At 33.8% G+C, this 23,973-nt stretch overlaps 2 protein-coding genes across 3 annotated transcripts in view; both read right to left on the minus strand.

Annotated features, from left to right (window-relative positions):
• Window positions 1–23,973, minus strand: part of LOC143251046 (potassium voltage-gated channel protein Shal-like) — a 456,480-nt gene that overhangs the window by 198,090 nt on the left and 234,417 nt on the right. The window lies entirely within an intron of this gene.
• Window positions 2,768–14,024, minus strand: LOC143251038 (uncharacterized). The gene is made up of 8 exons (XM_076502334.1): window positions 13,870–14,024; window positions 10,997–11,067; window positions 10,055–10,120; window positions 7,551–7,583; window positions 6,502–6,573; window positions 5,449–5,499; window positions 4,539–4,650; window positions 2,768–2,926 (listed from the first exon to the last, which is right to left on the minus strand). The coding sequence occupies exons 1-8, from the start codon at window positions 13,934–13,936 to the stop codon at window positions 2,922–2,924; spliced, it is 477 nt and encodes a 158-aa protein (XP_076358449.1). The 5' UTR covers window positions 13,937–14,024; the 3' UTR covers window positions 2,768–2,921.

Raw genomic sequence — 23,973 nt, forward strand, 5'->3', positions numbered from 1 at the left:
CGTTTAGTGAACATTATTGTCATAAGTGGACTAAGTCTGGACGTTTTATTACCCATCTCACAACTCTTTATTAATACAGTTTACAACAATAAAAACGGACTTTCAAGAAACATGAACTTGAGGACATACTTAGTTGTTCGTTGTGTGAATAAATCATCACACGTGTTCGCAAACACAAGTAAATATATTATTACAGGTGTATTCACACACAAGTAAATATATTATTACAGGTGTACTCACACACAAGTAAATATATTATTACAGGTGTATTCACACACAAGTAAATATATTATTACAGGTGTACTCACACACAAGTAAATATATTATTACAGGTGTATTCACACACAAGTAAATATATACTGCTTAATGCAGAGCTTGATACTGTGTTTTACCAGTGTGTGACAGCGTTAAATTTATGGACATACAACGCTAAAATCCTGGGTTCGTAAAAGACATCAGATAGTCCAATATAGTTCTGCTCTAAAACAAACAAACGGTACTTCGTGTTCTTGTGCTCTTATACAGTTTATCAACAGAGAACTGTGATATTTTCTAAATATCCTGTGACATATTTTACAGTTCGTTCAGGTTATTCGTCTGCTGTTCAGCTTTCTCATAATCAATATAGTACAATAATGTTCATATCAACATTTGGTGGATGTCATGTCATCCTTGCGAATGTTCCATCAGCTTCGTTATGTCCCAAATGGGTTTCTCATAACGTTGGTTTTATGCTCGGCTTCATTGACATGTTGAAGCTGTTGTTGTTTTTGTTTTGAATTAAGAACAACGCGACACAATGGGCTATTTGTACTTTGCCCACCACGGGTATCGAAACCCGGATTTTAGCGTTGTAAGTTCGCAGACATGCCGCTGAAACATGAAAGCTGAAATACTGTCCAATAAGATATGCCCATAAAGGAATGACGTAGTGAGTCAGAACCAATTTATACCTGTTGGCAGTCACAGTACATTGGATTACAGGCTGAGGTATAGCCCCTGTTTTGTGTTTACCCAGTCCTGTACTTTACTGTATCTGTTACACACTGATTCTCATACTGCCCTTAAGGTTTCCTTCGAACAAACTTCCGTTGATTATTACTAAACAGCTCAATCTTACATTTGGTTGTAAAAATTAATATTTCTAGGTTTAATTTCTTTTATTTTTTGTTTGATTGCTTTTTATCACCAAATATTTCCGAGCAGCTGCACACTCACTGATCCTATTTTGGACTAATGTGTTAATAAGTGACGTTGACACCAGTACTTGTAACGTGGTACTTTTCAAGATCTTGACTCTATCGCTGTCTATAATCCAAATGCTTTACACCATTGTTGGATACTTTGATTTTTCTTCTTCAATCAATTTTATTGCCACCAGTACCAGTTTCACAAACTCTTTTCAGATTTTTTCATAGAGCACTGGGTAAAATATGACGTCAGACTGCGATCTATTGATTGGAGTAGGTCTTTGGCTAAAACTCTGACTTCTGTACCTTTGGGCCCGGCATGGCCAGGTGGGTTAAGGCGTTCGACTTGTAATTTGAGGGTCAGGGGTTCGAATCCCCGTTGCAACAAACATGCTCGCCCTTTCAGCCATGGGGGCGTTATAATGTGCTTGTCAATCCCATTATTCATTGGTAAAAGAGTAGCCCAAGAGGTGGCGATGGGTGGTTATGATTAGTTGCCTTCTTTCTAGTCTTACACTGCTAAATTAGGGATGGCTAGCGCAGATAACTCTTGTGTAGGTTTGCGCGAAATTCAAAACAAACAATTCTATACGTTTGTTGTGTATATTTTTCTTCCCAGGAACCCCTGTCTTTACCATAAGTTTCGAAACTAGAAACCGTATCGTTGTTTATAATTTCATTGGCCTTGTGTTGGTTTGACTGCCTGACACAGAATCAGTTTATAACATGTGAACACAACGCTGCATTAGGTCACATTACATTATTACACAAAATGTATTATCCTGTTATTTGCAATTTGCATTATATAACAGTTTTCCTGTTTCCATAATTATTTCCAACAATAATACAAAACGTGATACCATATTGTAGTTGAAGTGCAATATTAATTATAGTTTAAGTTCATCATTAAAAGTAGTTGAATTACATCATTAACTGTAGCTGAATTACATGATAAGCTCTAGTTAAGTGTGTCATTGACTTTGGTTAATGTAGACAAGATAATACGGAACAGAAAAGAAATGCTCAGATTTATGTACGAAGATTAAAACTTATTACGTTTTATTCTAAGCCTTTTCACAACACAATGTCTAAAACTTTCCTTTATACTAGCTTCCTTCCATCTTTTTGTATTTTTTATCTTACAGCTAAGAAACAATTAAATTTATATGGCATACATCTATTTCCACATAAAGCCGCAAAAATGCTTATTACTGGTTTTATATCTAGTTTGTTCTCAGACCATCACAAATATTGTAAGTTCATGGAATGTTCCAAGGCACTGAAAGTGTTCGAGATAAAACAATTTTTTTGCTTCGACTGTTATTATTATGGAAAACTGGTGACAATGAATAAACTGGTGAACGAATACGAAACAAATTAGTGGCATGTATGACGATTATAACATGGCTTGTAGTTACAGTTTACAGATTTCCAAAGTTATTCTTGAAATATGTGGAAAACATGAGTTGTACATGATTCTACAACTACAAGAAATATTGAAATAAACTGTATCCATACATGATCATAATTTATTACATAGTGGACTGCTCTTACAGAAAACATACGTGAAACTAGAATCCATACATGATTGTAATTTATTACATAATGGACTACTCTTACAGAAAACATACGTGAAACTAGAAAAATACAGTTCGTGAAGAAAATAAAAATTTATCAAGATACAAAGAGCTTATAAGTCCATACAGCTGCTGCCATCTGCTGTCATTCTTGTCAACCTACAAAAAATAAAAAGTTAAAATATTCATTATTTGATACGTAGTTTTACTATATTTAACTGTATGACGCTGATTGGTTTTTACATTCTACTCATGATGCATTTTGTGTATCTATAAAAATTGATATTCTCACTTTGATAGTTGCTGACCTTTTGAATTTAAATTGTAATTTATTTAATGAGGCCTATAATAAAGTTAGTTCATTTTGTGGATTCGAAAAGAATTACCAAATATCATTTTTTTACAATAAAATAGTTTTTCTGTTGTTTTGAATTAAGCACAAAGCTACACATTGGGCTGGCTATACTTTTCCCACCATAGGTATCAAAACCCGGTTTTTAGCGTTCTAAGTTCACAGACATACAGCACTAGGGGACTAGTTTCTCTGTACAGTTATTTGTAAGTGTCACTAAGAATTTTTTAAAATGTTATACACCTTCCTAGGTTTAGTAAATACGTTGAAACTAAATAAATAAGTTATTGTATGCTCCATTTTAGAGGTAAAAGTTTGAAATGATTTTGAATAATAAAACTCATCTACAAAATAATTTAAAATTGTTTTCCTAACTGACGTGTCGTGTACGTAATTATTTCAAATTTAAAGAACACGGTCCTTAAAACAAATCACTCTCACGTTGTCTACAAATTTACACGTATAAGAAATAGTCATGGCTGTGAGAGCTTTACAGAGAATTTAAGAGCACGCGAACATACAGTAGATGACCAGTCGATCTTTCTTCGTCACCGTTGGCGAGACTGTGACATTAGAATTATTCCAAATGATTTTAGCACCTTGTAAAATGCGTTTAATAAAAAAAAATGCTATTCACTAATGAAAACTTGTAGGTGTTAATCAAAATTCATGGAAGCGTTATAAAGATACATGTATATTACACACATTTTTAATAAAACATAAAGTCACGAGTAATTTGTTAGGTGATGCTTAGCAGAAAAAATAAAACATTAAAAATCACGATAACTAAGATTGAACGTAAGAACAAGTACCATACTTATTTATCTAATAAACAACATGTATGAATAATATAAAACTATCGTTCTGATAACTGAAAAATACGTAAAACCCCTAAGTAAACCTTTAAGAGATAGCTGGCTACCTCTATAATAACCTTAATGAGACAGTCTACTTGTTTTGTAGTAGCCTTAATGAGACACTTTTCTTGTTTTATAATAATAACCTTAATGAGACAGTCTACTTGTTTTATAATAATAGCCTTAATGAGACACTTTTCTTGTTTTATAATAATAGCCTTAATGAGACAGTCTACTTGTTTTATAATAATAGCCTTAATGAGACACTTTTCTTGTTTAATAATAATAGCCTTAATGAGACAGTCTACTTGTTTTATAATAATAGCCTTAATGAGACACTTTTCTTGTTTTATAATAATAGCCTTAATGAGACAGTCTACTTGTTTTGTAGTAGCCTTAATGAGACAGTCTACTTGTTTTATAATAATCTAAAGAACTATTTGCCTGTTACATAATTTTATGTTACTTTGCTCACTTTTTGTACAAAGTTATAAGAATATGAATTACATGTGATAATAATTATTTTTCTTATCATGATTGCGTTAACCATGTTATCACTTACCACCATTTCGTCCGCCTCTCCTTCCTCCGCCTCTCCTTCCTTCGCCTCTTCTTCCTTCGCCTCTTCTTCCACCGTTTCTTCCTCCTGCTCTACGTCTTCCGCCAAAACCACACTATTCATACAAATCACAAAAAATAATTATATAGCCATTTACCAAGAATTATATAGTCAATGTGTCATACAATCAACAGTTACCATAGAATTATATAGTCAATGTGTTATACAATCAACAGTTACCATAGAATTATCTTGTCGATGTATCATACAATCAACAGTTACCAAAGAATTATCTAGTCAGTGTCACTAATATTCCAGACGTATGAAATTAACAAAGAGATGCAAAACATTTTTCCCTAATTGTTCTTAAGTTCTGTGCATATATATTTGTTATTCTTGATGCTTTGTTTCGTTTGTTCGATTTAGCGCAAGGCTACATAATAAGTTTCGCTGCGCTCTGTTCGCCACAGTAAATCAAACCCTGGATTTTTAGCGTTGTGACTGACTCAGCATGGGACAGGTTTAAAATTTTAGACAAGCGGGAAGAAAGCTAATTTACACCTTCGACAACCAACTCTTGAGATACTATAGTCGAATAGTATGAGGTGACTTTCACTCTTATAACGCCCTAACGTTTTCAAAATGAGGAATAGGATATTTTTTTCTTTTAGGGTATAGGGACACTCATATGATAATCCCGCATGCTTAATTCTAAGATTAAACAGGCTCTGCTGTTTATAAACAGCCAATGTAAGCAAAAGTTATAAAAAGATTTGAGTAGATGTATTGTATGGAGAGACTTAATTAGTTAACGAAACTTCTTGTTACATCTGTTGACATAAAACATGTGTTAGAATCGTTTTTTGAATAAAGAAAACGGTATTTTAATTACAGAAATAAGAAGAAAACTAACCTGACGTCTGAGATGTCTTCCAATACAATTAACATATGGACGAAGTGAATCCTGAAAACATAAACAAACAAGTTACATATTAATTACAAAGTAGTCTGTTGTTTGGTTTTAAAACAAATGTATATGATTTTGACGAATTATGTTACGAAACAAACATTATTTCGAACTTGTATTTTTTTAATAAATTTTTTAATTCTATGTTTCAGAACTTCCAAAATTAAATTATATAAAGCTCTACAAACTGGCATATTTTTTGCAATAATTTTTGTAATTTGTTTGTTAAACAGCTTCTTGTTAATTAGGTCCCGATTGTTAATTATTAAACCTAAAACTACAATAATTAAGTTACAAATATTAGGTCTTGGTTATTTTTTTTACCAGAACCTAATATAAAAATAGCTAAAACTTTTCTACCAAATATCATTGTAAGTTAAGAGAAACGTCTTATACGTACGCAAACCCAAAGGACAGATATCTAAGTTCTCTTGGTTTTATGTTATTTGTTAACAAGCAATAGTTTTAACATTTATTTTCTGGAAGTTTGGTTATGTAGGACTGATCGGTTTCAGAACATATTTTATTATTTGTTTCCAGTCTTTATTGAATATTGGTTTATTTCAACATTTTTTTATTATTGTTTATTATTTTATTCCATACTTTATTGAATATTGTTTATTACTTTATTCCATGCTTTATTGAATATTGTTTATTATTTTATTTCATATTTTATTGAATATTGTTTATTATTTTATTCCATACTTTATTGAATATTGTTTATTATTTTATTCCATACTTTATTGAATATTGTTTATTATTTTATTCCATACTTTATTGAATATTATTTATTATTTTATCTCATATTTTATTGAATACTGTTTATTATTTTATTCCATATTTTATTGAATATTGTTTATTATTTTATTCCACATTTTATTGAATACAGTTATTATTTTCTTCTATGCTTTACTCATTATTACTTGTTATATTCTGCAATGCTTGTTTAAAGCTTCATTATTAACATGTTAAATTCAATGTTTTTTAACAGTTGCTTACCTGTGAGTTTGAATTACACATTATTCCAAAGTCGTCTATAATGGATCCGATGCTTGTGTCATTTCCACTCATCTGCGTCAAATAAATAACTTATAAAATATTTTACCTTTTGGAACATGGAATTTTACTGTGGTAACAAGTAAGCCCTTGGTAACCTATCCACGCTATTGATAACATCATATTAAATCAATATTAACACAGCCACGTTACTGATATCGTAGTGTTACGTCAGTGTTAATTTATTTACGTTATAGTTATGAAGTAAATGCTAAGCTACACACGTTATCAATATCGTGGTATTATAACAGTGTTAATATACCTGTATTATCAATATCGTGGTATTATAACAGTGTTAATATACCTGTATTATCAATATCGTGGTATTATAACAGTGTTAATATACCTATATTATCAATATCGTGGTATTATAACAGTGTTAATATACCTGTATTATCAATATCGTGGTATTATAACAGTGTTAATATACCTGTATTATCAATATCGTGGTATTATAACAGTGTTAATATACCTGTATTATCAATATCGTGGTATTATAACAGTGTTAATATACCTGTATTATCAATATCGTGGTATTATAACAGTGTTAATATACCTATATTATCAATATAGTGGTATTATAACAGTGTTAATATACCTGTATTATCAATATCGTGGTATTATAACAGTGTTATGTACCTATATTATCAATATCGTGGTGTTATAACAGTGTTCAAGTACCCCAGTGATTATTACTACTAACTAACTCAACTGAAATAACGGAGAAAAAAATTAGTTACAAACATTTTATTCAGAACGAACGTAACGTGTTTTAAATTCTCATTGTTAACTGTCGTAGTTAGGGCTTAATTTGCTTTGATTTCATTAAATGGTTTGTTTTCACTTTTCCTAGTGTTACTACCTCAACTTAACTCTCAGTTAAATACAAAAGTTGATAAAAGTCTGTCTAGTTTATGATGCTAAATATTCACGAAAAGTTCCCGGTTTCACAGAGGTATCATATATTCCAGTAATAAATATTATAATCTTACCATTACCACGTCTTCTAATGCCAGGTACAAACACTGAAAAAAAAAAAAATATCGAGTTAGCCATCAGCCACCCATCTTCTCGTTGGCATGGAAACAGATAGCACTTTTATTTAAATATCACATGTCTTGGTACTAGATTATACTGTAAACGTAATCCTACATTTCTTGGTACTAGATTATACTGTAAACGTAATCCTACATTTCTTGGTACTGGATTATACTGTAAACGTAATCCTACATTTCTTGGTACTAGATTATACTGTAAACGTAATCCTACATTTCTTGGTACTGGATTATACTGTAAACGTAATCCTACATTTCTTGGTACTAGATTATACTGTAAACTTAATCCTACATTTCTTGGTACTAGATTATACTGTAAACTTAATCCTACATTTCTTGGTACTAGATTATACTGTAAACGTAATCCTACATTTCTTGGTACTGGATTATACTGTAAACGTAATCCTACATTTCTTGGTACTAGATTATACTGTAAACGTAATCCTACATTTTTTGATACTAGATTATACTGTAAACGTAATCCTACATTTCTTGGTACGGGATTATACTGTAAACGTAATCCTACATTTCTTGGTACGGGATTATACTGTAAACGTAATCCTACATTTCTTGGTACTGGATTATACTGTAAACGTAATCCTACATTTCTTGGTACTGGATTATACAAACGTAATCCTATATTTCTTGGTACTGGATTATACTGTAAACGTAATCCTACATTTCTTGGTACTGGATTATACTGTAAACGTAATCCTACATTTCTTGGTACTGGATTATACTGTAAACGTAATCCTACATTTCTTGGTACTGGATTATACTGTAAACGTAATCCTATATTTATTGGTACTGGATTATACTGTAAACGTAATCCTACATTTCTTGGTATTGGATTATACTTTATCTCACAGTTCTTGGTACTGAATTTGTTTGTTTGTTTGTTTGTTTTAATTTCGCGCAAAGCTACTCGAGGGTTATCTGCGCTAGCCGTCCTTAATTTAGCAGTGTAAGACTAGAAGGAAGGCAGCTAGTCATCACCACCCACCGGCAACTCTTAAGCTACTCTATAATGGGATTAACCATCACATTATAACGCTCGCAGGGTGGGAGGGCGAGCATGTTTGGTGTGACCGGGATTCGAACCCACGACCCTCAGATTACGAGTCGAACGCCTTAACACGTTTGGCCATGCCGGGCCTGGTACTGGATGCCACATGTGACTGTATTAATTACACTTTATCTTAACAAGATCTGTTCATATTGGAACACACTTCTTCGAACTTAATTAATCATTTAATCTTGCATATGTTTTTACTACGTTTACACATGATAGTTTGTCAGTTTTTGTTTATTACTATTTGGTTTTATCAGTTCTGTAGCTGTATTTGTTTTATCTATGGTTGTAATAGTTTCGTTTTGTTTGTATCCTGAGTCCATTATGACTACTGCGACGTATGTTTTGGAGGTAATTTGTTTTGAAGTTTGTGTTGATGGTGGAGGTTTATTTTGTGTATCTTTTGGTAGTGCTTGTGTGTTGTTTCTGTTATTGAAGATTTGTTGTTTTATGTGATAATATTTTTAACAGCCTTTGTAATTGGCTGTACGTGCTTCCTTGCAGTTACAACATTTCTGTGTAATATTAATGTTTTCATTTTCACACTGTGATACCAGATACGCCGCGCCACACCCCCACACATTGTAATTGTGATTTAGATGTAACGAACAGAACCATGTTACTGAATGACGTGACTTAATATCCTTAAAGGAATCGAAGCAGTTCTTTCGTTTTACGGTTTATAGAAGTTTGTTTGTTATTCAATTATTGTCTCTTTGTCTCAACGATAGTATAGAAATACAAAGATTACGGTGTAATGAAACATTTGTGTCTCTTTTGACATGGGATTGCTAAGGACTCACTAGACGTTTGCCTGTTTTATATAAGGAACAATCAGAGAGTCACTAAACTTGTGTATACATAAGAAATAACCATAGAGTCTTTTGTTCATGTGAATGAAAGCCTTCGATAATTTGAGGACTTATTGGATACATAACTATTATTAACGTGTAGGCTTGAAGAACCTTATTAACAATAAATAAATAAAATGGACAATTAATATAATCATTGAATAGTCCAGAGTAGAAACTGTGTTGGTTCGTAATATACTTTGATTTTTACATTAGTCGTAAGCCTATTAAATGAGACTACAGCAACTATGATACACCTGCATCAAAATGTTTTTATTAAGTTATGTTTCATTTAAATATAATTCGATTTTTAAAAATATTCTGAATACATATACTCACTAGTTAAATATCTATATTTCATAAGGAATAAATAACAGGTTATTTTCTAATACTTTTCTACCAGTACTGTTTTATTCGTGCACTAGTCCGTGCTCAGTGTGAAAGGTCAAATTTTTAGCAGATCTGTACCAGAAATTATTATTATAGACTGATAAAACGAAATGAAATAAACATCTTACCGTCTTAATCTCGCGTATCCAAACGTTAGTTTCGTTGGCAATACAATCTTCAAAATTGGTTTTCATCTATAAAATAAAGGACATTGTTAGTTAAATGGAATGCAAAATAAGTCTGTCAAGAACTTAGCGCTACAAAATGAGATTCAACACGAACATGGCTCGGAAGAAGTTAATATTCAAAGGCAGTGAAAAATAACTCGTCTCTGTTTATCTATAAAACTAAAAGCTGTTTATTGTCAGCTTCTTTCAAAATTAAACCAGGGTCTCAGCTTGAGACTAAGCAAGCTCTCTTTTAAATGGACTAGTTCACAAGTTGAGACCTGAGATTAGTGTCAAAGAAGGTGATAAAAATGCTTTTAATTCTGTCTTTTCTTTGAGTTTAAATGCAATTCAATGATGGCTGTGACTCTTATACCTTGTATACGCAAGTTTTGAAACTTTCTACGGTATAAACATAATAAAGAAAGTTTTATTATAAATGTACAATGTTTTGATAAGATTATTGGTACCTGGTGATGACATAATCTTGTCACTAAATGATAATTACGGAGTTTATTAAACGAAAACTCAGTCTGAAACTTTGGATAAGTTGATGACGTAATACCGTTAGTAAATGCTCATTAAATAGTAATTTCCGAGTTTATTAATAAACAAACGTTCAGTATGAAACGTTGGATAATATTATCGGTACCTGATGATGACGTAATCTTGCCGAAGTGTTGTACATTTACGATAAAGTGTCATTCATTACTCATTCAAGTCGTCTCCAGGTCAATCTTTTAAATTTGTCAACATTTTAACACAAACTAATTGAACTTGTTTGATGATAGTGGAAGTTACAAAGTTTTAAGGTTACACTGCCATTCCACTGGGGAGTGTTTTAATATTTAAACGTGATGGTAACAAAACGATCGTATAAGTTTCGTAGTCGTGATATGTTACCTCATCAGGAAGGTTTTCCACAAGACAAGTGGTGTTTACTTCTCTAGGTCGGAATCTTCCTCGCCTTCCGTCTGTAAAACATGAATACGTTACAAGAAAAACAATCTTCCCGCACCTTACGTGATAATTCTAAGTTTGATTTACAGGGGACTATCATTAGATGACCTTTAATAGGACCTTTCTTGTTCATCTAATATGGTCTAAACCACAATACAAAGAGAATTTATCTAAACAGTATATTCTACTCACTAAATTCATCAAACAATGTTTACAGAATCTCAACAATGTTTACAGAATTTCAACAATGTTTACAGAATCTCAACAATGTTTACACAATCTCAACAATGTTTAGAGAACCTTATTTATTTTTAAGGGTGAGATGACGTCCACTCGTGAATTTAAAATTTGTTTCAGATAGTATTAAAAACACTGAATTTATCTTCTTTTGTTCAGGTATCGATGTGACATATAACGTTGTTTAACGTACGTATCATCATTTTGGTTTGTTTCCTTTGTTTTAAATTTCGCGCAAAGCTACACGAGGGTTCTCTGCGCTAGCCGTCCCTAATTTAGCAGTGTAAGACTAGAGGGAAGGTAGCTAGTTATCACCACCCACCGCCAGCTCTTGGGCTACTCTTTTACCAACTAATAGTGGGATTGATGGTCACATTATAACATCCCCACGGCTGAAAGGACGAGCATGTTTGGTGTGATGGGGATTCGAACTCGTCGAACGCCTTAACCCACCCGGCCATGCCGGGCCCTCTCCAGAACATATCTTTTATTGATCAACATTTCGCCTTGAAACGTCTTGAGGAGCACTATACAACCGAAACGTTATCCGTATCGTAAAAACAAAACTTTAGGTGAAACGAAATAGTCAGCAAGACATATTCCGCATATGTTCATCAGATCTGATGTCTGATCCTTAATTCCTCACATAGTTTGTTTATTTTAGTATCTTTCAACTTTACCTATTGTCTATTTGTTTTCGAATTTTCATACAGAGCTGCTGAACAACCATATAGACGAACCCTATTTAGAAGCGATTGACCAAAAAAATAAGAGCTAACCAAGAGGGTCTACTGATAGATTAGGAGGAAAAGCAAACAACCAATAGGATCCACATTTAGGTTCACAGTCCAACCACACTAACACTACTCATCAACTAAACTTTTCATGTCCCCAGTGGCTCAGCGGTATGTCTGCAGACTTACAACGCTAAACACCGGGTTTCGATACCCGTGGTGGGCAGAGCACAGATAGCCCATTGTGTAGCTTTGTGCTCAATTCAAAACAACAAACAACTAAATCTTTCACGCTAGAAGTGTGAATTAATAAATATTCATACAAGAAGCCATTCTGGTATGGGCAAAATCCGAAACCTCCAGTTAGTGTGAAGTCTTGTAACGCTAAATATCAGGTTTGGTTAGATGTGGTGGGCGCAGCGCAGATAGCCAGCCCATTGTACAGACTTGTGCTTAGCTACAAAACAAACAAGACGAGAAAAACATAGAACGCAAGCGTGTTGGAGATTTTCATTCATGACAAGAATATATAGGGAAATATTTTCGATTCTAAAGCGAAAGTGATAAACAGTCCTCCAGAGGGCTGTTATTTTTATTCGTATTAGCATGTTGAATTGAAAAGTTTTAAATTAAGACGTGTGACAAGTGTAGAATCTCAAAGTAAGATTTTATCAACTTAAAAGTAATTCTGATTTAAAGAAAAAAACTCTATGAAGATGTAAAGCTATAAGACACTCTATGAAGATGTAAAGCTATAAGACACTCTATGAAGATGTAAAGCTATAAGACACTCTATGAAGATGTAAAGCAATACAAAACTCTATGAAGATGTAAAGCTATAAGACACTCTATGAAGATGTAAAGCTATAAGACACTCTATGAAGATGTAAAGCTATAAGACACTCTATGAAGATGTAAAGCTATAAGACACTCTATGAAGATGTAAAGCTATACAAAACTCTATGAAGATGTAAAGCTATAAGACACTTTATGAAGATGTAAAGCTATACAAAACTCTATGAAGATGTAAAGCTATAAGACACTTTATGAAGATGTAAAGCTATACAAAACTCTATGAAGATGTAAAGCTATAAGACACTCTATGAAGATGTAAAGCTATAAGACACTCTATGAAGATGTAAAGCTATAAGACACTCTATGAAGATGTAAAGCTATAAGACACTCTATGAAGATGTAAAGCTATACAAAACTCTATGAAGATGTAAAGCTATAAGACACTCTATGAAGATGTAAAGCTATAAGACACTCTATGAAGATGTAAAGCTATACAAAACTCTATGAAGATGTAAAGCTATAAGACACTCTATGAAGATGTAAAGCTATAAGACACTCTATGAAGATGTAAAGCTATAAGACACTCTATGAAGATGTAAAGCTATACAAAACTCTATGAAGATGTAAAGCTATAAGACACTCTATGAAGATGTAAAGCTATAAGACACTCTATGAAGATGTAAAGCTATAAGACACTCTATGAAGATGTAAAGCTATACAAAACTCTATGAAGATGTAAAGCTATAAGACACTCTATGAAGATGTAAAGCTATAAGACACTCTATGAAGATGTAAAGCTATAAGACACTCTATGAAGATGTAAAGCTATACAAAACTCTATGAAGATGTAAAGCTATAAGACACTCTATGAAGATGTAAAGCTATAAGACACTCTATGAAGATGTAAAGCTATACAAAACTCTATGAAGATGTAAAGCTATAAGACACTCTATGAAGATGTAAAGCTATAAGACACTCTATGAAGATGTAAAGCTATAAGACACTCTATGAAGATGTAAAGCTATAAGACACTCGTCACATTATACTTACCAGACTGCATACAAAATCCTCCAAGCAGGAAGACAGCTACGACAACTGCTAGCACGAGACGTGACATTTCGAAGAATCTGCGTTCGAGGTCCGTCTAGCGATGCACGTTTTCTTTATGGGACGCAACGGTTTCACGGATTTATATAGGCTGCGAATCGTCTTTTTTTTTTATGCTGTTAGGATGTATCTGAATAAATTACAATAAAAATGAGTCAGGATTCTGGATGTGCTAACTGAACCGTAAAAAAGTGTCAGAATTGTGTTTGAAGAGCTGTATCTCGTCCGTTAGAATGGGAGTGACGAATGTTGATTTACTAAGTTTGATATGTTTGTAATACAGAAGATCACACGCAACTGTTTTATTTTAATACAACTGTTCAAAGTTTTGAATGTATCCACGGTATACAATGAATTGTGCTTAATCGCAAGTAACAAAATAACAATAATTACCACGGTCTTCGTATTTGTATAGCTGAATCTGATAGTGTGAATTAAATGATCATAGCTCGTGTTGCTGTTAAACCAGAAATTGCGTCAAGTAGGATACAACCGGAAGTTAAGAACAATGATTATCACCACCCACCGCCAACTATTGGACTACTCTTTTATCAAACAATAGTGGGATTGACTGTCATACTATAATGCTCCCATGGCTGAAAGGGTGAGCATGTTTGGGGTGATGGGTATTCGAACCCGCGACCCTCAGATTACGAATCGAGCGCCCTAACCACCTGGCCCTACCGAGCCTCAGGCGTATTTTAAAGTAGAAATCGTAATATGTCCACATTTCTCTGTAAGAAAAACAAAACAAAATTATGCTTTACTGGTTACAGTATTAATAATCATTCATTTCTGTACGACTGTGTTTATAAAATAAAAATTTTATTGTTTAGAATTAAGCACACCATAGGCTATCTGTGTTCTTCCCACGACAGGTATCGAAATCCGGTTTTTACCGATCGGAGTCCGCAGATATACCGCTGAGCCACTGGGGTACTATGAAAAAACCTCAACAGCGAGTTAGTTTAAATATGATGAATTTTATAATTATAAGTTAATATTAAAAATGAGTTACTTTTGGTAGAATGGCATGTATAACTTAAGACAAATAAAGAGCTAGTTTTTGTAAAATAATATCTATAATGTAAATAGAAGGAAGAAGAGTGAAACAGGATTTTCAATAAGTTAACATGAAAAAGAAGTGAATTATAAGATGATGCTTATGTGTAATACGAGTCCAGTGCCTTAACCACCTGGCCGTTGTCAGTTATCACTAATACTGTAAATATATTGGTTTAAGACTTTGTAATAACAATGGAATCACAATTATTCCTCTAGTGGGAACTTCTAACACTACACATTTTATGGAGCATTGTTCTATTTATCACTATATCATTCAGTCACATGAAGAGTTCGCTTCCAAAAACAACAATCAATTTACTTACACTGTCTAAAAATAATATATAACCTTTTATTTCATTCTTTCTTATTCTTACATTGCTAGTGACAGTTTCTCCCAGTTAATCCAAACATTTACAACAACTTACTTTAATATAAGTTAGTTTTATCAATTGACTGAAGGTAAACATTCAGGTGACTGGTAAGCTTTATAGTTAATATGTAGCTAATACTCAAAACTCTTTAAAAAAACAACTCTATCAGAGACAAGAGTTGACTTAATGTATAAACAAATTGTTTAGCTCTTTTCATGTAGACCACTAGCCTTTGCACTAAAATATCGATTTCATTGTAGGTTTCTAACTTCTGGCATAAAAGTGTACACACAATATTTTTTGTCGTTGTCTACATATAAACTGAAAGAATTACACAGAATTATCAGATTAGTGACATTATTGGTTTATACATGTGTCAAGAGAGGGGGCAACTGGTAACCAGCGTTCACTACTTGTGCTGGTACGTTTAATTGACTAACGAATGAAATTTGACTGTCACAATTACAACGTCACAACAACTGAAAATGTGGAGCATACTCAAAAGAACGTCGTGACTCAAACCTTCGATCCTTAGATCCACAGCTTGATACATCAATAACGTTAGTTCCAGTGCTCAGTTCTACATCAAACAACAACAGTTTCTTTTAAACTTAATTATATAGGGCATGTTCTAAAATTGGTTATCTTTAGCTGAAACAAATAGATACAATAAACTTTTATTCTATGTTCCAGTGTTCGTACTTTATCTTTATTGCTGATGTTAACAAGTTCGTGTATAAAAATCCGATTTACTGAGATTTATATTTTTCTCTTTTATCTATCAGTACTAAATTAAGGACAACTAATGCAGATAATCCTCTCTTAGGTTTGTGAGAAATTCAAAATAAAGAAGATTAAAGAACAAACAAGTGTTCAGTTTGTCAGGAAAAAGCTCAGGACATTTCACAAATGACACATTACACAACACATAGATCGTAGCTTAGAGCCAACTCCAGGATGTTCTGTAATTCAATTCATCCTGATTTTTGTTTTACTAACGTTCTTACATGTGATATAATAGATGTTATTTTATATTTAGTATAACTGCTATACTTCCTCTATTTGTTATTCTGATACCCTATGAAATAGATGAATATAAGCTATAGCGTTTTTTCAATAAAAAAAGGTCATATATTTATTCATATGCACGTGTGGAATCTCGTTATTCGTCACATTGCATTTCCGGCGTGAAATTGACCTTTGGTGAAAGAGAAACGTGCCACCATGTCACGTCAATCGAAGGGAAAATCCCTTTTAGGCAATTGAGTAATTTGAGAAGGAAACAACGTATCCAAGTTAAAACTTAAATACATAGGAATGTTTGAAAACGTATACAATTTGTTTTTATAGATTTGTGAAGTTCAAGTCAATTATAAGTTTGAGTTATAACGAAAACAAATAATAAAAACCAGATGAGCTTTTACAGAACATTAAGGAGAGAACAACGTTTCGACTTTTCTAGATCATCTTCAGGATAAGAAAAAGAAATCTGATGAACTGTTTGAAGGGTTATTACGACTTGACTTAGTCCGGTATGGCTAGGTGATAAGAATGCTTGAATCGTGATCTGAGAGTCTTGGACTCGAGTCCCTGTCACACCAAACATGCTCGACCTTTCAGCCGGAGGGGGGCGTTATAATTTTAAGGTCAATTCTACTATTCGTTGTTATGAGAGCAGCCCAAGAGTTGGCGGTGGGTGGTGTTGATTGACTGCCTTCCCTCCGGTCTTTTACTAATAAATCATCGACGGACAGCGCAGATAGCCCTCGTGACACCCTATTTCATTAACTTGTTTCCATAGCAGAAACTGATGTGCATGGTGTAATGATGTGGAAAATGTTCTCGCGACATCATTTGGTTTCTTGGTAAAGAGAGAGAGAGAGCAAAGTCCAAATTATAACAAACTTTTTGTACCCACAACGTTGCGGATGTTCACTTATTTGAAACATGTTTTTACATTGTTTTCACTACATTCGGGTCTGTCAGCACTAAAAACCCTTGGTGTGTATAAAACAGATAACCTATTTGTTTAGCTTTGATTATGAAAAACAAACGAGTATTACTCATCAGGCCACTACATCTTAGTCGATACTCCACGAGGTAATTCTATTTTATCGTCTTTTAACCAGTTCCAGACCATACGTCTTGACGATATTTTGTAAAATGTTGTTTCAATATAGTGAAATATTTAGTTGCATTTACAATTACCATTATTATTTGTAAATACATTCAAACGGATTTTTATTATTCATTATTTAAGTACAACAGTATGCTTTATTTTAGTATAATGACACTATGTAACAAAATTTTTACTGTTCCTTGTTCCTGGGCAGAAATTGTTATTATGCCTAAAGTAAATGGAGAAGACCTATTTTTCTCTTCAAACTTTGCTTTTGTGACGTGGGTAATAAAATTTTCAAATTTACCCATTTTCCAGAACATTCCAGGTAGATTCAGTGCTGAGTAGCTGATGGAGAATTTTCTTGAACTTTCAAGAATTTTCAAGAATTTTCTTGAATGTTGTAGAACTTACGAGAACTTTCAAGAATGTTGTAGAACTTACGAGAACTTTCAAGAACTTTTTAGAATTTTCTTGAACTTTCCATATTAATATATATATACAGGGGCTCACCACTCACCACTTCAGTTTAGTTCTAGCTGCCTAAGTGAACACATAGACCTATCTGATTTTATCAGAGATGGCATCAAGAAACTGCAAACATTCTCCAGACGCATTCTGCTATGTATGTGGCTAAAAAGCAAAAAAGTACTCTGTAATAGCATCTGCTAAAATGTGTTAAGCCTACAAGGCCTATTTTGACATGCCTGTCGGGGATCAATACAAATCCTGAGCACCTTATTTTACCTGCGAACACTGCAACAAAACTAGAAGGTAAGACAGACAATTTTTTGCTTGCTTGAATAGTAAGATTTTATATTATACAAATTTTAGACCTTTTGAAATTTAAATACATTTTAATTTATTTTTATTTTTTAATTTCCAATAGTATAGAAAAAATGTCACATAAAATTTTGCATGAACCTCTTACACATTAGTTGTGGATGAAATAAATTTATTCTTCATAATAACAATTTTATTTTGCTCTTCTGCAGGATGGTACAGAGGGGAAAAGAGAGCCATGAAGTTCGCTATTCCAAAAATTTGGCTTGAACCCACTGACCGCTCAAGCAATTGCTACTTCTACATGGTGGACCCTTCCAAACGTCGGGCTGGCAGAATGCCTCTGCTGTCGTGTATCTGGACCTTCTATCATCCATCGCTCCAGTGACACACCGCCCTAAGCTCCCTGTACGCACTCCGCCAAAGAGAAAGCAGCCATTCTCAGAAGATAACAGTTAATCAGAATAGGAGATAGGCGTTGTAGATCCAGATCACAATTTCAGAGGTGCAGCTAGTGTGAGAAACCCATACTATCTCAACCAAAGATACCTCAATGACTTGATCAGAGATCTTGGTCTAACAAAGTCGAATGCCGAGCTTTTGACATCTGGGCTCAAGGAATGGAATTTGTTAAATGAAAGTGTTCAAGTCACAAGTCAGAGGAAGCATACCGACATTTTTCATGCTTCTTCACTCGTCAAGATGGCCTCTGCTTCTGCCACAATGTATCCAGTCTGTGCAAGGCAATTGGAATTGTCTGTAATCCGAACGAGTGGCGCCTCTTCATTGATAGCTCATCCAGAAACCTCAAAGCTGTGCTGCTCCGTAACGGGAATAAGTATCCGTCTCTTCCCCTGGCTCATTCGGTACACCCCAAAGAGGAGTACAACAGCGTCAAGACATTGATAACAACCATGAAGTATGATGAGTATAGTCGGAAGGTTATCAGAGACTTCAAAATGGTGGCTTTCCTGATGGGTTTCCAAGGACACTTTACCAAGTTTTCCTGTTATCTTTACCTTTAGGACAGCAGGGACACCGCAGCGCACTACAACAGAAAGCACTGGCCACAACGGACAGGTTTTCTATGGTGAGGCACAATGTCAAGTGTGAGCCACTAGTAGACCTCTAAAATGTGTTGTTCCCATCATTGCATATAAAACTGGGTCTTATGAAACAATTTGTCACAGCTTTTGATAAGGAGTCTGCAGTCTTCAAGTGTCTTTGAAACTATTTATCTAAGTTGTCTGAGACAAAAGGTCAAAGCCTGGTGTCTTAGTTGGGCCATAAGTAAAGAAGATTTTGGAGTGCACAGGATTTTCTAAGAAGCTCAGTAGGAAGAAAAAAAAAGCTTGGGGTAGTTTTGTCGCAGTGGTTTGGGGCTTATTGGACAATCACAAGGCCGAAAATTATGTGGAACTGGTTGAGGCTTTGGTGAAGAACTACGGCAAAATGGGCTGGAGGATGACCCTGAACGTTTATGTCCTTGACGCTCATTTTGATAAATTCAAGGAGAACATCGGAGCTTACTCCGAGGAGCAAGGCGAGCGCTTCCACCAAGATATACTGAACTTTGAACGCCGCTACCAAGGAAGGTATAACAAAAACATGATGGGAAACTATACTGGGGGGCTGATACGTGAAAGTGATTTACATCACAGTCGCAAATCTCGAAAAAATAAATACATGTAAATCTTGATTCATATGTTGTTTTGTTTAGACCTTATGTAAATGAAAATGTGCAAATTTGCACATTTGTACGTAGAAAATAGGTTAATTTCTAAATTTCATTATCCAGGTCACAAAAGCAAAGTTTAAAGGGAATAATGGACATTTTCTGTACTTTTGGGCCCGGCATGGCCTAGCGCGTAAGGCGTGCGACTCGTAATCCGAGGGTCGCGGGTTCGCGCCCGCGTCGCGCTAAACATGCTCGCCCTCACAGCCGTGGGGGTGTATAATGTGACGGTCAATCCCACTATTCGTTGGTAAAAGAGTAGCTCAAGAGTTGGCGGTGGGTGGTGATGACTAGCTGTCTTCCCTCTAGTCTTACACTGCTAAATTAGGGACGGCTAGCACAGATAGCCCTCGAGTAGCTTTGTGCGAAATTCCCAAACAAACAAACTGTACTTTTACAACATAAGCAGTTAATAAATAACATATATTATCCAGGAACAACATTTGTGTTACATAGTGTAATTGTTAATTGTTACCTTATTGTCCTACATGTATGTGAATAACGTTTTTTTTTATGTTTCGCAGAATTCCAAAAAGATTTCTCATAACATGCAACGTTGTATATATTATTTGTCGCACCTGCTCTGATAAATTCTGTGAGTGAAAAAATAAACAAACTAATATACCTTCAAATATTCTTTTATTTGGCTATGCGCCTGAATTATATGGCAACAAACCATTCTTACGTCACGCTATACAGTTGTTTGTACCGGCACCATTTACCATCATTTCAATTTCTCGTAACTCGTACCCAAAATCAGACTTTTACAGAACCTAACCTGAGTAATAGTCAAACATCAATACCTGTACTGAGGCAACACCATCAACGACAGAAACATCTACCAGCAACCTAGCGAAATTTATAAAAGAAATAACTACAAACTATTGGATCAAAAAATTTAACGTCGTAGTTATATTGAAAGTATCTTCCCCGGAGGAGCTATATTATGTTAAAATTAACAAGTAAAAGATTATTTTAAAATTCAAGTTGCAACACACATTTAAGATACTATTGTTCATTTGCCCCTCCCCCCATCCGGTGGCTCGACGGAAAGTCTTCGGAGTTACCGTTTTAAAATCAAAGGTTCAATTTCCCTCGGTGGACTCAGCAGATAGTAGGTTCCGGCATTGCCATGTGGATTAAGGTGTTCGACTCGTAATCTGAGGGTCGCGGGTTCGAATCCCTGTCGCATCAAACATGCTCGCCCTTTCAGCCGTGGGGGGCGTTATAATATTTCGATCAATCCCACTATTCGTTGGTAAAAGAGTAGCCCTAGTGTTGGCGGTGGGTAGTGATGACTAGCTGCCTTCCTTTTAAATTTATACTGCTAACTTAGGGACAGCTAGCACAGATAGCCTTTGAGTAACCTTGCACGAAATCCAAAAAACAAACAAACCTTAAACTAATTCAGCTCAAATCGGGTCGATAGTATGTAATTTGCCAATTTTAACTAGTGTCTTCATGTTTGGTGTCATGTGTACTTTGTTACATGGAAAGCGTATTTCATTTCCTTGTTTTCTTTGGTTTAGTCGAATGAGTGTTTCAGGTTCACCAAGAATTTTCTAAAATGTTCACCCATAGTTACAAAGAGTACGTTGGTCGTGGAACATGGCTAAGTTATTTTCGCTCCAGAGAGCGCGTTTCGATACCCGTGGTGGGCAGAGCACAGATAGCTCATTGTGTAGCTTTGTGTTTAATTTCAACACAAACAATCCTTATATTTAATTTATGTTTCGAAATCAATACTTTTCACTTTCGTGACTCATATAAATTTCGAGTTCAGTACTTCTTTAGGTTGATTTATTACACATATTTAAACACACTTTAAACGATATATTTTTTTTTGCTAATACGTTGTTTTTATTTTTTGTTTATCTTTTATCGCCACGTTACGATTTTTCAGTTTTTATAGCTTTGCATACAATTAAAATTGTAAACACAATTATTATGTTAGTGCGTGTATTTTGTTATTTACGCAGCGCCACTGATTTGAAGAGGTTGACTGTAACGTGTTACGACTTGAGTCGAATGAAACACATATAAAGAAATATTAGGAAATTATTTTAGAAATTTATTTATTAATTAAATTACAAATGCCTCTAGGTGGCATACTCGCCTACCACAAATGTCAAAAAATTTTTGTTTTTCGGAGAGCTTCAAAAGGAAGATTTTAAAGTCGTGGCACTTGTTATGTATTATAATTTATCTTGGGCGAGTTTTAGATTTTTAATTTAGAAGTTAATCGAGTGTTGATATGTGTGAAACTTATAATGTTTGCCAACAAGATACATACACACAGTTTTATTTCTTAACACAAATATTTTTAATGTAGAAACACAATTACAATATTGAGTCTTTTATCTGGTCTGGATATTTCATAGACGGTTCACGATGAACGAATTAATTTTATGTTGTTATCAGTACAGTTCACTTAACGGGTAAGCTGTCTCTTGCTGCTCACATGTGAGTTTTTCACAGACAAAGGTACTTAATGTTCGAAGTTAGTTCGATGAAGTTAAGCGGTTTGTAATTTCGAAATCAATAAGCGTTCCTGGCCAAATATCTGTAGTTTTCCTATTAATAAACGTTTATCACAGTTATAGCTTCCGAGATTTATACCACACTAACTGTAGCAAACCAACAATATTAAAACTGTCTCTTCGCGTTGCGTTGGTTACATTTTACAAGCTTTAAGGCGAGGTCCTAGAAAGTTCAGTTGGTAGCAATATTGGTATTTTCATGCACACACACACATATCTGAAGACGACCCAAGAATGTCGAAACGTTGTTCTCTACTTTATTTTAATAAAGGTTTTAACACCCATACCAGCCGTCTTGAGATACATTTTTAGTTCACGTGGGTTTTGTTTCTCGTCATCACGAGATATACACTCGAGGATCTTCTACAAATTTAGAGAATAGTCGTGTATTTCTAATTGTATATAGTTGGTTAGATAAAACTATAACCATGTGTATAATTGGTTAGATAAAACTATAACCATGTGTATAATTGGTTAGAGAAAACTATAACAATGTGTATAATTGGTTAGATAAAACTATAACCATGTGTATAGCAGGTTAGATAAAACTATAACCATGTGTATAGTTGGTTAGATAAAACTATAACCATGTGTATAATTGGTTAGAGAAAACTATAACAATGTGTATAATTGGTTAGATAAAACTATAACCATGTGTATAGCAGGTTAGATAAAACTATAACCATGTGTATAGTTGGTTAGATAAAACTATAACCATGTGTATAATTGGTTAGATAAAACTATAACCATGCGTATAATTGGTTAGATAAAACTATAACCATGTGTATAATTGGTTAGAGAAAACTATAACAATGTGTATAATTGGTTAGATAAAACTATAACCATGTGTATAGCTGGTTAGATAAAACTATAACCATGTGTATAGTTGGTTAGATAAAACTATAACCATGTGTATAATAGGTTAGATAAAACTACAGTCATGTGTATAATTGGTTAGATAAAACTATAACCATGTGTATAGTTGGTTAGATAAAACTATAATCGTGTGTATAATTGGTTAGATAAAACTAAAATAATGTGTATAATTGGTTAGATAAAACTATAACCATGTGTATAGATGGTTAGATAAAACTCTAATAATGTGTATAATTGGTTAGATAAAACTATAATAATGTGTATAATAGGTTAGATAATACTATAATCATGAGTATAATTGGTTAGATAAAACTATAATAATGTGTATAATTGGTTAGATAAAACTATAACCATGTGTATAATTGGTTAGATAAAACTATAACCATGTGTTTAGCTGGTTAGATAAAACTATAATCATGTGTATAGTTGGTTAGATAAAACTATAACCATGTGTTTAGCTGGTTAGATAAAACTATAATCATGTGTATAATTGGTTAGATAAAACTATAACCATGTGTATAGTTGGTTAGATAAAACTATAACCATGTGTTTAGCTGG

Source organism: Tachypleus tridentatus, chromosome 5, assembly GCF_004210375.1.
Source record: "Tachypleus tridentatus isolate NWPU-2018 chromosome 5, ASM421037v1, whole genome shotgun sequence".
NCBI lineage: Eukaryota > Metazoa > Arthropoda > Merostomata > Xiphosura > Limulidae > Tachypleus > Tachypleus tridentatus.